At 29.7% G+C, this 16,208-nt stretch overlaps 2 protein-coding genes and 1 long non-coding RNA gene across 3 annotated transcripts in view; all 3 read right to left on the bottom strand.

Moving 5' to 3' along the window:
- Positions 1 to 3,410: 3,410 nt before the first annotated feature.
- LOC145332789 (uncharacterized) lies at positions 3,411 to 5,091 on the bottom strand. The gene is made up of 4 exons (XR_013884312.1): positions 4,999 to 5,091; positions 4,106 to 4,204; positions 3,850 to 3,948; positions 3,411 to 3,510 (listed from the first exon to the last, which is right to left on the bottom strand). It is a non-coding gene; the product is annotated as an uncharacterized LOC145332789 (long non-coding RNA).
- Positions 5,092 to 7,996: 2,905 nt separating this feature from the next.
- Positions 7,997 to 10,800, bottom strand: LOC145331338 (uncharacterized). Its single transcript, XM_080175954.1, has 7 exons — positions 10,793 to 10,800; positions 10,389 to 10,422; positions 9,842 to 9,881; positions 9,688 to 9,777; positions 9,505 to 9,607; positions 8,375 to 8,477; positions 7,997 to 8,086 (listed from the first exon to the last, which is right to left on the bottom strand). The coding sequence occupies exons 1-7, from the start codon at positions 10,798 to 10,800 to the stop codon at positions 7,997 to 7,999; spliced, it is 468 nt and encodes a 155-aa protein (XP_080032080.1).
- Positions 10,801 to 12,893: 2,093 nt separating this feature from the next.
- Positions 12,894 to 16,208, bottom strand: part of LOC145331339 (astacin-like metalloprotease toxin 2) — a 174,578-nt gene continuing 171,263 nt past the window's right edge. Inside the window, exon 9 of the mRNA XM_080175956.1 lies at positions 12,894 to 13,020. Coding sequence (XP_080032082.1) covers positions 12,894 to 13,020 — 127 coding nt within the window. The remainder of the gene's footprint in view (positions 13,021 to 16,208) is intronic.

The raw sequence follows: 16,208 nt of genomic DNA on the forward strand, positions 1-16,208 counted from the left end.
TTCTCATTTTAATTTTAAGTAATTTGAAATGCATTTTAATACCTTTTAATGATTTATTTTTTGAAACATCTTTTTATAAAATGTTATTGATTTTTGAAGTTATATGTTAAAATGTTTTTAAATTTTGTTAACATTTTGTTTTAAATGTAGAAAATTGGTAATTCTAAACATTCAAAAAATGATTTTATTAAATTTTCATCACTTAAATTGCATGTTTGATGAAATTTTCAACTGATAATTCAAGAAAAATCGTTTAAGTTTTATTATATTTTACTTTGAAATGTTAAAAAAATATAATTATTGTCAAAAATGTGGAAGTTATACTTTCCTCAAAAAAAGACCTAAAACATGCAAATTAACACATGTAATGAGATTTTTTTTCTTTCAGGTTTAATTTTAAGTAATTATTGATATTTTTTGTAAAAAGGATTTTATATAAAAAGTTTTAAAACTCGAGTTATGTAGTGGTTCTAAAAAAGGTTGCAAATTTATGCAATTTTCTTGCAAAAAAAATTTTCTAGGATTTTAAAAATAGCAAAGGGTGTTATTAGACGTACTTATAGATACAATTGCAAAGTCATTTTGGCCAAACACTAAAATAAAGTTTTGACATCTGAGGGTCCAACCGTGTCCAATGTATAGATAAGTATACCTTAAATTTAGGATAGAAAAATAGTTTTAGCTACAGTGCACACTGGTCTGGAGGGGTCAACAATTCAATTTTTCCTACCCATCAATTTAGACAAAAGTTGACCTGCCAATCTTTTAAGACATCCTGGGCCACCTTTATTTTAAATATCAACCCATGTTGATAATATGTTTTTTGAAATAATTTGGGGCCAAAGTTGCAGTACCCTAAAATCTAAGAAGGTATTGTTGTCATTGATAAATTGGCTATACTTGCTTAAATTTAACAAATCAAATATCTGCATGTTGGAAATTATCCAACTAAAATAAGTCCTATATAAGTTAAAAAATTATACACGGCATTTAAAAAAAACTGCGACTTCCAAATTTGGGAAACAACCATTAGGAGTACAAAAAAAATAATTATATGTCAATATTCTCTATAAAAATATGCATCTAAATTGTTACAGGTGTTTTTTAATATCTCTGAAAATAACAGCGTATTTTAAAGCATAAATATTTCAAAAGATGCGTATGATGCTTTTTTCTGGTAGAATTTTGTGCCTTAAGGTTGGTTTTCAAAAATTTATTCCCTTGAAAACAACATCTTAATACGGCCAATACAATTTTCTACCAATTACACTAAAAATTTCATTTAAAATTTGCTCACTGAAAACAAATATTCAGTTTTTCTTCTTGTATACTTAAGAAACATGACCTTAAAAATTGCTCATGTTCGTAAATCCCCACCCCTCATTTATTCCTATAATCCTTTAATTTGATTGACAGGTTAAGATATAAACTCATAAGTTATCCATAATTTGTAATTAAATGCTTTAATAAAAAAATTCAAACTTCAATAACTTTTTTGTCTTTAGAGATTTTTTTGTCAAATAAAAAGGAGTTTTTTTCTTTTTACTATAACCTACATTATTAAAGAAGATTCTTTTACTGCAAATGCATCACAATCAAGAAATGTTAAAAAATGACAAATTTGCAGTTTTCTAAAAATGCTTTTGTGAGGAGCTAAAAAGCATTTCACCTTTAAAACTCATTAAGGTACTTTTCCTATACCTTTTTCTAAATTAATATTGAAATTCTATGATTTTTTTATACATAATAAAGGGGTTATTTTAATTTTTCTTGCAAAACATTTTTCACATAAAGCATTTTTGGAAACTATGTACCTATCATAGAGGCCGCATTTTTAGAGATAACGAAAAACACCTGTTATAAATTTGATGTACTTTTTTACAGAGAATAAGGACATTTAATCGTTTTTTTCTGTATTCCTTCTGGTTGTGTCAGAAAAACGGAAAACACAGTTTTTTCTGAAACACCTTGTATATAACACAAAAAAATGTTACAAAATGCAAAAATGTGGGTTTTTTTATCAGTTTTTAAGATAAGGTAAGTTTAGAAAAATATTCTTAATGAGTATAACCTGATATAACATGATATTTATTAAAGAGAATATGTTGGCATTTTAATTGGCTACATTTAGCAAAAAAATCCAGATTCCAAAATGGTCTGAAATGTGCTTTATAAAAAAAAAAAATTTATGTTGTAATTTAACAATATTTAAAAAAACATTATATAAATGCATCTCGCCTCTGATTGGTTGAAAGGAAAACTTCCAAAACCCTCATTGGTCATTTATTAAATTTGGAAGCCTCTGATTGGTCAAAATTGTTTCAGTATATGAAAATTTGAGTCTGCTGTCTTTGAAACAAACATGGTATTACTTGGAATCATGGAAATAGCACTTATTTATTAAAATTTTTTTTTGTATTATTCATTTAACTATCTCTACAAAAAAAAAAATTCCGAAATGGTATAATTTGGCCATAACAACAAAAAAATATCAAGACGTTAAAATGAATAATGATATCTAATTTTCTTATTCCTAGAGAGTGTGTGTGTGCGCGATTTGTCTCGTCTAGTCTCGTCTCGCTACAATCTCTACTCACCCAAATAAACAATTTTTTAACATTTTTGGAGCTTTTATAATTTGTAAATATTTTGATAAAAATGAAATTTGCAATATTTTAAAGTAACAAATAAATTCTTTTAAAAAGTATGTTTGATTATATGAAAGATAGCTTACATACACAAATAAAAGGTAAAGCTGTTTATCCGTAATGTCACGCCTTCTGCTTTATTAGTACCACTTTGCAGGGCTTCCAGGGCACTCTGTTCCAGGTCAATTAAACATCTTCAATTTTTCATATATAATACTCATATATAATATATAGAATTATATATTTTATTATATGAGTATTATATATGAAAAATTGAAGATGTTTAATTGACCATATATATAAATTGGTTAAAAAAACAAGAAAATATTTGAAAAACCCGTGCAATATTGAAATTCAGCTAGTAAAAAATCGTTTGATAGTACAAACATTTTTACTTCTCATGAAATTTAGCTATTGCAATTACCTTAAAAAAAGTATTATATAGTCGTCTTGATTGGACAACTCCTTCCCCCCCTAAATGTCCAATAAAACCACGGAAAAGGCTTAATCAGAATTTAGAGGTCATTTTAAAGGTCTTTGACCTTCGAGTCATTTATTTTTTCTAAATAAATGGAATCCCTGACCCCTAAAACCCCCAATTTGCCGTATTGGGCATTAAAATCGGCCAAGAAACGGCTGAAAAAGAATTGTTGACCCAAAAACTGCGTTTTTTGGGCCAGTGTGCAGTTGATATATTATAACAACCATGTTATTTTATGCTTAAAAGATTATATGACAAATAATGACCATATTTAATATATACCAGTGTTACTCTTATCATTGATATCTGCTCCTCTATTCACCAGAGCTCTGACCACATCAAGGTGGCCATACGCTGATGCAAATATCAGACTTGTCCACCCTAAATATATATAGATTAGGTTTAGTATACAGTGTTTATTCCTAATTACAAGAATAAATTAATAGATATATAAACAGACTTATAGATTTTTGAGAATATCATAAATCATTTAGTATTAAGGTATAACTATATAAAATAGGTTGACCTAATGAGCACAAGATACAGAAAAGAAGATTTTAAAAGATAAATGTTTCTAAGTAAGGATAGTTATACATACAAATTCGGATAGAAAGTTAGTTGTAGTTGAAGAAGATAGATAATAACAACAATAATTTTCAGTTATAAAGATTGAATAACAAATCAACACAATATAACATAAAGTTATCTATACTAACTTACCATCATTATCCTTATCATTGATATCTGCTCCACTATCCACAAGAGCTCTGACCACATCAAGGTGGCCATACTTTGATGCATATATCAGACTTGTCTTCCCTAGATATAAATAGATAAGGTTTAGTATACTGGGTGTTAATTCTAATTACATAATAGATTGATAGATATATAAACAGATATATAGATATTTGATAATGATATCAAGTTTAAAAGATTGTATAACAAATATAACATACAAATATCTAAACTAACTTACTAGCAATATTCTTAGCATGGATATCTGCTCCTCTATCCACAAGAGCTCTGACCACATCAAGGTGGCCAAACTTTGATGCATATATCTGACTTGTCCACCCTAAATATATAATAATTAGGTTTATTATATGAACAGTGCTTTACTTTGAATTACAAGAATAGTTATTTATTGCATCATATTATAAACAGCTTTCCGCGGATATAGAATGTACAACATTTATAAGATTAATCTTATGATAGATTAGATAGATAGATAGATATTATTGTCAGAATTAAATTGTAACTGAAGATTGCTTAATGCATGAAACATGATGTTTTACAAATAAACTTTTGTTCATTCTATGTAAACTATAGATAGATAGATAGATATATAGATAGATAGATAGATAGATAGATAGATAGATAGATAGATATATAGATAGATAGATAGATAGATAGATAGATAGATAGATAGATAGATAGATAGATAGTTAGATAGATAGATAGATATATAGACAGACAGACAGATAGATAGATAGATAGATAGATAGATAGATAGATAGATAGATATATAGATAGATAGATATATAGATAGATAGATAGATAGATAGATAGATAGATAGATAGATAGATAGATAGATAGATAGATAGGTAGATAGATAGATAGATAGTTAGATAGATAGATAGATATATAGACAGACAGACAGATAGATAGATAGATAGATAGATAGATAGATAGATAGATAGATATATAGATAGATAGATATATAGATAGATAGATAGATAGATAGATAGATAGATAGATAGATAGATAGATAGATAGATAGATAGATAGATAGATGTTGTCCTTCTTAATTTTATTTTAATGCAGATAATTATTGTAAGTTGTTGAATGATTATGAAAAGAATACAAACCATCATCATCTTTTGCTTCAATGTTGACTCCAAGATCAAGTAATTCTTTTACTTCATTAATTCTTCCATTCTTAGCTGCTTCAAACAAATCTTAAAATGATATTAAAAAGTTTTAAAAAATTTTAGATTTCATAATGTTCCTAATTTCAATTTACTGAATTTCAAGTTTGTATCTAAGTTGATCATGAAAAGTTCAAAAACTTTTATATATGTTAAGGAGACCAAAGGTATACATGCAAAGACCTTTCTATTGACACCTTAACCAGAGGTGGGTTTTTGAAATACTATCAACCGCCAGCGATGGTAATTAAGTTGAGTAAAATCTTCTTTTACTTGAATACAAAATTATAGCAAGTACAAAATGTTCTATAAAAACACTAAATGCTTTTTAAAAACCAAAAATATATTTTCTTTTCGCTTGAATTTTGATTCTTAGTAATAAAAAAAACTAGTAATAGAGCAGCTATGCTCCTGTATGTTTTGAATTCTTTATGCTCTAAAAGGAGCTGTTGTTTTAAGAGATATTTAAAAACACCTCTAAAAAATTGATGTATATTTTTATAGAGAATAAGAATATAAAATCATTTTTTTTTTCATACTCTTACTGGTTGTTTTCCAAAACCAAAATATTCAGTTTATTTTGGGACACCCTGTACATACAAAGTAATAGATGTTTAGTATTTTATACATGAACTAGTGGCTTCGCCCCCAGCCTCTAGGGGATTCGCCCTATGAAGTAATGGAAAGTCAATAGAAATAGAAATATTAAAAAAGTTATTTAAAGGATGTGCGCTGTATGCACAAAAAAATCAATTCGTAAAAATAAAACCTAGGTTGTTTGCTGCATACACAAAAATTTCAATTCATAAAAATTAATCCCATGTTGTTCGCATGCACAAACAATACAATCTTTATAAAAAAGATATCATAGAACTATCAGGCAGGTAGTTCAATAATAAAGTTGGTTGCTGGATAGATGTCACTTAAACTAATACAGAAAAGAAAAGAAATGGTTCTTCTTAGTTATCCAGGGTTCAACTAGTAGCGCATCTGCTTGTCATCAGGGAGGTAATAGGTTCGAATCTCGGACATAGACTGCGTTATAACTGAAGACATTAAATGGTTCCTACTGCTACTAAGCCAGGTGTGCAACATGAAAAGTTAGAGAAGGAGAAATTCCTTGGCTCATAAACAGGCGCAACTCATTACCATGAACAGTTAGGACTTTCAGGAAGGTAGTTCAATAAAAAAGTTGGTTGCTGGATAGATGTCACTTGAACTAATACAGAAAAGGAAAGATATAGATCCCCTTAGTTATCCAGGGTTGTTGGACCTTAGGTTGATGTCATAGAAACCCTCGACCATGGCTAAAAATGTAGCGCATCTGCTCGTCGTCTGGGAGTTAATAGGTTCAAATATCAGCTTTGCACTGTGTCACAACTGAAGATGTTAAAAAAAGTTCCTACTGCTATAAAACTTGTATAAAACTTTGGGTACCAGATTAAATTTTGGGTACCAGTATAAAACTTTGGGTACCAGTATAAACTTTGGGTACCAGTAAAAAACTTTGGGTACAAGTATAAAATTTTGGGTACCAGAATAAAAATTTGGGTACAAGTATAAAATTTTGGGTACCAGTATAAAACTTTGGGTACCAGTATAAACTTTGGGTACCAGTAAAAAACTTTGGGTACTAGTATAAATTTTGGGTACCAGTATGAAATTTTGGGTACCAGTATAAAAATTTGGGTACCAGTATAAACTTTGGGTACCAGTATAAAACTTTGGGTACCAGTATAATAATTTGAGTACCAGTAAAAATTTGGGTACTAGTATAAAACTTTAAGTACCAGTATAAAACTTTGGGTACCAGTATAAAACTTTGTGCACAAGTATAATAATTTGGGTACCAGTAAAAATTTGGGTAACAAGTATAAAACTTTGGGTACCAGTATAAAACTTTGGGTACCAGTATAATTTTTTGGTACCAGTATAAAACTTTGGGTACCAGTATAATAATTTGGTTACCAGTAAAAATTTGGTTACCAGTATAAAACTTTGGGTACCAGTATAAAACTTTGGGTACCAGTCTAAAACTTTTGGTACCAGTATAAAACTTTGGGTACCAGTATAAAACTTTGTGCACAAGTATAATAATTTGGGTACCAGTAAAAATTTGGGTACCAGTATAATAATTTGGGTACCAGTAAAAATTTGGGTACCAGTATAAAATTTGGGTACCAGTATATAATTTGGATACCTGTATAAAAATTTGGGTACCAGTATAAAACTTTGGGTACCAGTATAAAACTTTGGGTTCCAGTATAAAAATTTAGGTACCAGTATAAAACTTTGGGTACCAGTATAAAATTTTGGTACCTGTATAAAACTTTGGGTACCAGTATAAAACTTTGGGTACCAGCATAAATATTGGGTACCAGTATAAAACTTTGGGTACCAGTATAAAACTTTGGGTTCCAGTATAAAAATTTAGGTACCAGTATAAAACTTTGGGTACCAGTATAAAATTTTGGTACCTGTATAAAACTTTGGGTACCAGTATAAAACTTTGGGTACCAGCATAAATATTGGGTACCAGTATAAAACTTTGGGTACCAGTATAAATTTTTGGTACCTATTTATATTAAACTATAGCCTCAGCTGCGTGGCTTAATTAAGCTTAAGCCTTAGAATAAGCCGCAAGGCTTATGTTTTCTTCAGCCTCAGCCACTGTAAGCTGCAGCTGACTAAGCCACGGGGCTTTCAGTAAGCTACAGCAGCACTAAGCCACGAGGCTTTCAGTAAGCTACAGCAGCACTAAGCCACAGTCACTGTAAGCCTCAGCCACCCTCAGCCATTGTAAGCCTCAGCCGCACGAAGCCTCAGCCACAAAATTCCCATTCAGCCACTCTAAGCCGCAGGTCCCCTGATTCTTATTCAGCCGCAGCCGCATTCAGCCGCATTCAGCCGCATTCAGCCACAGCCACACTCAGCCGCATTAAGCCTCAGCCACTTCCATCACAATAAGCTGCAGCCGCAAACTAGGATTCAGCAGCAGCCACACGTCTGATAGCGCGGCTTCCGAACCCTAATTTTTTTTCATAAAAAAATTTTATCATTAAATTTCCAAAAAAATTGCCTGATGAAAAAACATTTACATTTTGTTTTCAAATTTTCCCTCTTTAAAAAATTAAAAGCATTGTTCAAATATCATCTTTTAGTTAAGAATTTTAAAGATGATGTTTTTTTTTTACTTTCTTTTAAAGAGAAAGCTTTTCTTATGAAATATTGTTTTAGTATATTTAAATTTTAAATACATCTACAATAAATCATGAATCAATAGACTTTCCCATACCACAAGGACTTTCCTCATTGCCAATGTCAAGAAGAACTTTGCTGGCTTGGACAGCGACATTGTGACCAGGGCCTGTAGATAGTTAAGATGCGGGTAGAGGCTGGCGGCAATTTTATTGAATAATCTATTGGTAATATACTTGTTCCCAGTTTTTAAATTCAATAAAATCTTTAAAATTAACAATTTTCTGTTCATTTGTTTAAAAATCAGAAAAAATTCTGGTTTTGAAAGAGAAGCACAATTTGAGTCATTTTTAATAGATAGTTACACATTAATAAAAATCAATTAACAGAGCATAATCTCAATTCATAAAAATATATAAATTAACCCTTACAGATCGGGCCCCAATTCCCACCTTAATAGATCGGGAGGGGGGTCATATTGACCCCCCCCTCTTTCTCAGCTTCTGTTACAGATAAAGACGTAAATTTTTATTTCTGGTGGTTCATGTGTATTTTTAGAGAAAATTTTTTTTCCTAGTCATAGCGGCCAGGCCGCTCCTTAGCCGCTTTTTAGCGGCCAGCCGCTAAATTTTAAAACAGCTGTAGAGCGGCCAATTTTGCAGCTAGGATGACCAAATTTTAGGACGAACTTTTATTTTTCATAACAAAAAAATTACTTTTTCTGATCACCGCCGAAAAACGGCAAATAACGGAAACCGGTAAAACGGCGGTTGGCGGCGCCAATTAATATTTTTATCTGTTTATTGTTGCTCAAGAATTTACCAAAAAAAGTTTTAGGTCTCTAGCTGTAATAGAAGCCACGATATTCAGGATATATGTCTGTAGTAAAAACCGGACAAAAATCGGTCATAAAGTCGGTCAGGGTGTGGTCAAACGGTCATAACACCACTTTTCTCATAAGGTCATTGATATCTTAGTATTCACCAAAAAAAATATAGGTTTCTACCTTATACACAAAAGTATTTAGAATTTTTTTTAATTTTGGTGCTACCCAACCGACTTTGACCGGACACCACGACCGACACAGACCAGATATCCTAATAAAATCAACTCTTGCCAACGCATAATTACTAAACTTAAAAAGTCATGAAGTCACAGCTCTCCATCTTACCTACAAAAAAAATGACATTGAAAAAACTAGAGGGGGGGGTCAATATGACCCCCCCCCCCCGATCTGTGAGGGTTAACTTACCATCATTATTCTTAGCATTAGTATCAGTACCATTTTTCAGAAGTTCTGTAACCACATCTTGGTGCCTATTCTCTGATGCATACATCAGACTTGTCTTCCCTAGATATAAATAGAAAGATTAGATTTTGTATACAGTGTTATTTTAAAAACAAGAATAGATAGATAGATAAATAGTTTACCATATTCATCTTTTTCACTGACAGAAGCCTTATCTTTCAAAAGCTGTTGTACTAAATCAACATCACCATCTTTTGAGGCCTTTATTAATTCTAGAAAATAAAAATATTTTTTAATATAATTATTAACAGTTTTTTGATTTTTTTTTAAATTTACCTCTGCCATAAATTTCTTCTTTGTATCTGCTATATTTTTCCTACAATACAAATTTAATTGTTTGTACAAAAAAAGATCAGGCCTATTATGTGTTTTTTTGTGGTTTGGGATAGGGGGAAGGTGCCTTTTCTAACTTTTCTATTGCAAATTTTTATTGCTTTAGTTGGAATTTCGACTTGCAGTCTTTTCTCAATAATTGCCCAAATTAAAAAGTTATTGGGTTTGCATAGATAAAAAATAGTTTTAACACAAGAGGATTATGCAAGGGAATTTTAGCCACTACCTCCTACTCTAATCAATTAGAGGCCAATATTTCTGGAATATAAATAGTATACTGTTTAAAAATAAATTGCACACTATAAAGATAGATTTTTGAATTTTAAGTTCAAGAAAATTGAAAATACAATTAGACTTACATACCAAAAGATTTATAGTGCACCTTTGCTTCTAGAATTTTGAAATAGCAGATAATAATGTTAAGATATTTTTAGAAAAATCATTATGATAATTTCCTCATATTTTGTCATAATTATTTTCTTCTACTAACCTCTATGTCCTTGCTAACTGTGCAACCATAGGCCCTTCATGATTATATGTAAGTTTTATATCATATAAGGATATGCATTAAAAAAACAGATATGTCAGTGTTTTCAAAATGAATTAATCTTAATTTGGTGCTTTCTCTTAAAGTGGCAATCAAGCAATTACCACTTTATTTAAGTGTTAGCCAATGTGGTTATCAATTTGCAGATAGAAAAACTGTTGAAAAAAAATCTATAATGAAGAAATTTTAATATTGCAGTTTTAGAGAATGTTAAATTAAATGTTAATAATTTTTTTTTTTGATTTACCACATAAATAGAAATAAAAAGTACTGTACTTATGAGAAGCTTCACTGTAAATGACAAATAGAAATACAACCTTTTAGTTTTAATTTAGGATATAATTAACTTATGCATATTCCTTGAGACTTCCATTATGTCGACAACTGACAACTCTTTCTAAAAATATAAAACTTAAATCTAATTTTTTTGTTAACAATTTTTTTTTCCTTTTTAAAAATAACAGAAAAAAAAACATAAGCAAAGTGTTTTTTTTTATAAGATTGCAAAGATATAACAGGTGTCCAGAATTGCAATAAAACAATTAAAATATTTAAAATCAATAGATGCATAGTTAATTGTAAGTCAAAACATAAGTTAGAAGTGGCAAAAATTTTATCTTTAGAAATGCAGAAATGTATATTGTTTTTTTAAAATGGGTATAAAAATCAATAACATTTTTGTATGATTGTACTAAAAAAGTACCAGAGTACAAATTGGAAAATCAAAACTTCTAATACTAAATGTATCAGTTGAGTATTGTAACAGTGTTGACAAGTACTAAGTTCAACCTGGGTATCAATGTAAAAATATAAAGTGTAGATCTGCTTATTAATGTAAAATATCTATTGCGTTACTATTACCACAAAATCTGTGAAAATTTTATCAAAAACACCAAAATTATATGAAAAATAAAAAGAACTAAATGTTCATTAAACTGTAGACATCAATCTGGAAGAAAAGTTTATTTTTAACACTATTACCCACAAAAATTTTAAAAAACCAGATCACAAACACCAAAGATAAACAAAAGATATAAAATAAAAGCACCTTATCACTTATAAACACATAAAATACTTTATAATATAATGTGAACAGGACGTTTTAGCTGTTAATCTTGAATTGCTGACAGTAAGACAGATGCACAGATTGACAGATATTCTGAATTGTAGAGTAGCTTTGCTACTATAAATGAAATTTTTTAAAAATCATATACCAGATACTGTTTTAGTGTGTCTTCTGTGAAATATTTCATGTTGTTGAAAGGCCAATTTATTGTCATGCAAATATCTTTCTTCTTACAACCTTGTCTTTCATGATAATGCATGATGCTAACATTTTATTTAGGAATAAATGAACTATTGCAATTGTTCATATCATTTAAAAGGAAAATGAACATGAATAAATAATTCTTAAACTAAGGCTATCTTTATATTTGATTAATTAGGTACAAATTCAAGGAATGAACTTTCCAAAAATATTTTTTTTCTCCATAAATTTTACTTTTTAGTCAATGGCAACAAATTCCCAATATCAATTTAGGTAGACAATTTTTTTTGATAAATCACAGAATTTACAAATTAATATACACAAAAATTATTAATAAGAACATAGCAACAAAGGTTGGTGTGGGGATTGTAATTTGAGCAATAACCAAAATAATTAGAAGCTTTATCTTAATAAAATAATATTAAACATTTACATTTTTGAAATCCGATATGTTTTTTTTTATAGAAAAATTAATAGGCATGCTTTTTAGCACCTATATTCTTTATAGAATATGGTTGTGGAAGCATTTTGTAATAAATTTTTTTCTTGATTAAGCAGGAAAATTCAAAATTGAGGTTGTAGAAAGTGTACAGCAATATAACAGCTATTACAGCCTATACTTACAGCCTATATCATAACTTTCAGCAGAACAGGGATATATTTTATGAAAAAAAGTTAATTGTAATTTAATTTAAATTTATATGTTTGACATAATATTTTAGATTTCTTCATGATTAAAAAAGTAATCCTAAGCTTAATTTTAAAATTTGAAGTCTCTAATGCAAAAATTGCAATCACTGGAGGCTTTTAAAGATTTCTGGAGACCTGCAGGATCATATCTGGAACCTGAAATTGACTTGAACACCTATATTTCATACAAGGATTTTTTACAGATATTCTAGTATTTTGGTAAACTAAAATGATTTGTTTAAGTCTAAAAACTATTTTTACTTGGATGGCCCTGCCAGATTTGCCCTTGTTATCTATAATGTTATAATTTGGTTTGTTCCCAATTCCTGTTAAAGTCATATGGTGTCTAGAAAGAAGAAATATTTAGAAATATACAATAATTAAAACTTTTTTCAAGCTTTTATAGGTATATGAGTATTCTATTAATGTGTAAATGTTCTTCTGAGTATTTAGAAAGAAAACTTTTTTGTTTTCAAAAGTCATTTATGTTATCAGATTTTCAATATTTCTAATTCCTGAAAGGTTTCTCCAAATATTCTTTCTCTTATAATCATGCTGTCTTCAGCTTCTGGTTCTAACTTATCAAAGTCAATAGTCAAATACTTATTTCTGTCTGGTCTGAAAAAAGAATAGTGTTACTTAGGATCCTATTAGAAGGTTCTAAACAGGGATCGGAAGCCTCACGTAAGCCGCGCATAAGCCTCAGTTTTAAACCTGCTTGTGAGCAGAAAAAAAATTAAGAAAGAAGGATTGTCTGCTAAAGAGCCGTTTTATACATCCAGCTGAATTTTATAGTGATAAAATCTCGATTTCACTGAGGCTTACACGCGGCTTACGTGAGGCTTCCGATCCCTGGTTCTAAAAGAAGGTATAATATTTATTTTGCCCTATCTACATAAACCTTTATATTTGTATATATACTAGGTGGCCCAAAATAAACTTTTTGCAGAAGGAGTATGAAAAAAATAATCATATAAACTTATTCTCTATAAAACGTATGCATCACTTTTATTAGAGGTGTTTTTGATATCTCATAAAACAGCAGCACTTTTTATAGCTTAAAAAATTCAAAACCTACATGTGTTGCTTTATTCTTGTAGAATTTTTTTAATTTTTTTTTTATTATTCTATAATTTATTGGGTTCTTAAAGGATGCAATGTTAATTCATTGTTAAATAGATTATCATTAAAATAAATAAAATCGATCACATGAAGCAAATGAATTGAGAAAATTATAAATACAATTTAAAATTACATGATAAGTTTAATTGCTTAATCCATAGTGTTCTCGACGATGAGAGAGCCAGAGTTGTTTGATGGTGTGTTCGGCTTGGCTGTGAGCAGTCCCTTGGTCTCTAGGAAGGATGTGAATTTCAGCTCAGCCTTGGCTCTCTCTTTTCTGGCTTGAGTTTTCTTTGCAGGGCTCCCAGAAAAAAATTGGCACAGGATTTATTTAGATTGTATGTCAGGTGGACGCCGTGGACAAGAGATCTGCTGCTGAAAGTGTAAAAAGAAACGACAGGTAGGTGTTCTAGGAACTTTCTGCTTTTACAGCTGGAAATTACTTTTAGAATTTAGTGCTATAGCATTCAATTAAAATCTTCTTTTTTCTTGAAAACATTTTAGCATGCTCAACAAAATATTCTAATTATTACATTGAAAAGAAGGTGTATTAACTTTTTTGCTTTTTATACCCTTACAGCTCGGGCCCCAATTCCCACCTTAATAGATTGGGGGGGGGGGGGCTCCAAGAGCCCCCCCCTCTATCTCGGGTGGTTCATGTGTATTTTTAGAGAAAATTCCTTTTTCTATTCATAGCAGTCAGGCCGCTTTTTAGCGGCCAGCCGCTAAATTTTAAAACAGCTGCAGAGCGGCCAATTTTTCAGCTAGGATGACCAAATTTTAGGACGAACTTTTATTTTTCATAACCAAAAAATTACTTTTTCTGATCATCACCAAAAAACGGCAAATAACGGAAACCGCCATTTTCGGCGGTTACGGCGGTAAAACGGCAGTTGGCGGCGCCGATTAATATTCTTATCTATTTGATGTTGCTCAAGGATTTACCAAAAAATTTATAGGACTCTAGCTGTAATAGAAGCCACGTTATTCATGATATATGTCTGTAGTAAAAGCCGGACAAAAATCGGTCATAAAGTCGGTCAGGGAGCGGTCAAACGGTCATAACACATTTTTTCTCAGAATGTCATTGATATCTAAGTATTCACCAAAAAAATTTTAGGTTTCTCCTTATACACAAAAGTCATAATGTAGAAATTAAGATTTTTTTAGAATTTTTTTCTAATTTTGGTGCTACCCAACCGACTTTGACCGGACACCACGACCGACACAGACCAGATATCCTAATAAAATTAACTCTTGCCGACGTATAATTACTAAACTTAAAAAGTCATAAAGTCACAGCACTCCATCTTACCTACAAAAAAATGAGATTGAAAAAACTAGAGGGGGGGGCTCTTGGAGCCCCCCCCCCCCGGTCTGTAAGGGTTAAGATAGCTAGCTGGTGCTTTTAGTAAGTAGTAGAAGAAAATGGCCAGTATGAACAAAAATATTAAGATCTTTAATTTGACACCTTACTTTTAAAATTCTGTTGAGTAATTATTGAAAAAATCTATTTTTTTAACCTCAGTTTAATAAAAACTTTAAACCTAAATATTTTCTCAAACAGACATAAAAAATATGGGTTCATATATACCTTTAGAATCAGAAAAATATTACGAATCTATTCTAAGCAAAATTGTAAAAGTTTTATAAAACTATAATAAACAAAATAAGTTTATTTTAAGAATCATAATTTTTGGCTTTTAAGGGTTGACTTGATCAAAACCTGAACAAAACCTAAAAGAATGTACATACACTGTAACAGATATTTTTTTAAACACAAGAAACAATAATGCATTTTTAACTGCATTGTTTTGAGGTTTATAAACAGACTGAAGCATACTTGTTCATAATTTTTCATTCTTTACATGTTATGTTAGTATCACTATTTTTATTGTAGTATCTATTGTATATATTGTTTGAACATTATTCTTTTTTTTTGTCAATTCTATTGGTTAAGTTTTGAGGTGAAGCTTCTTGATTTATCAATTTTAGAGATTTTTGATTGGCTAGTTTAATAGTTAAGTGTTGCCTGTAAAAATATAATATTTTAGGCCATTTTTATTTTTTTAAGTTTTTACTTTTTTTCAATTTTGCTTAGAATGGATTCGTAATATTTTTCTGATTCTAAAGGTATATATGAACCCATGTTTTATGTCTGTTTGAGAAAATATTTAGGTTTAAAGTTTTTATTAAACCGGGGTTAAAAAAATAGATTTTTTCAATAATTACTCAACAGAATTTTAAAAGTAAGGTGTCAAATTAAAGATCTTACTATTTTTGTTCATACTGGCCATTTTCTTCTTTTATTTTGTTGCGTTTTAGTACCTTAGAACTGACTTAATTATTTTTTTTTAAAACTTAAATTACTTAAAAAATAAAAGGTCTACAAAAAAAACGATTGCATATCTAAATTCTATGAAAAATTTTACATCTACTACTTACTAAAAGCACCAGCTAGCTATCTTAAATAAAAAGCAAAAAAGTTAATACACCTTCTTTAATAAAAAATTCTCTTTTAGGAATAATTATTTTTCTTTTTGCTATAATTATGATTCAAACATTTAAAACTCTCATTTTTGTCACCTCCCTCTTTATTTCCTAATATCTTTTGATTGACACATTAACTCATATAACTTATAATCAAAGAAAAAGTACTTTTAAGGAAAGTTTCAAAGATAACT

Source organism: Acartia tonsa, chromosome 11 (assembly GCF_053477335.1).
Source record: "Acartia tonsa isolate MP-2025a chromosome 11, ASM5347733v1, whole genome shotgun sequence".
NCBI classification, from domain to species: domain Eukaryota; kingdom Metazoa; phylum Arthropoda; class Copepoda; order Calanoida; family Acartiidae; genus Acartia; species Acartia tonsa.

What these genes read in the sequence shown, in the direction of transcription:
- LOC145331338 (XM_080175954.1), bottom strand. An exon ending in CAGTGAAAAAGATGAATATG is followed by an intron (nt 9,608 to 9,687) that starts GTAAACTATTTA and finishes ATTTATATCTAG; the next exon opens with GGAAGACAAGTCTGATGTAT. An exon ending in GCTAAGAATAATGATGGTAA is followed by an intron (nt 8,478 to 9,504) that starts GTTAACCCTCAC and finishes TATTACCAATAG; the next exon opens with ATTATTCAATAAAATTGCCG.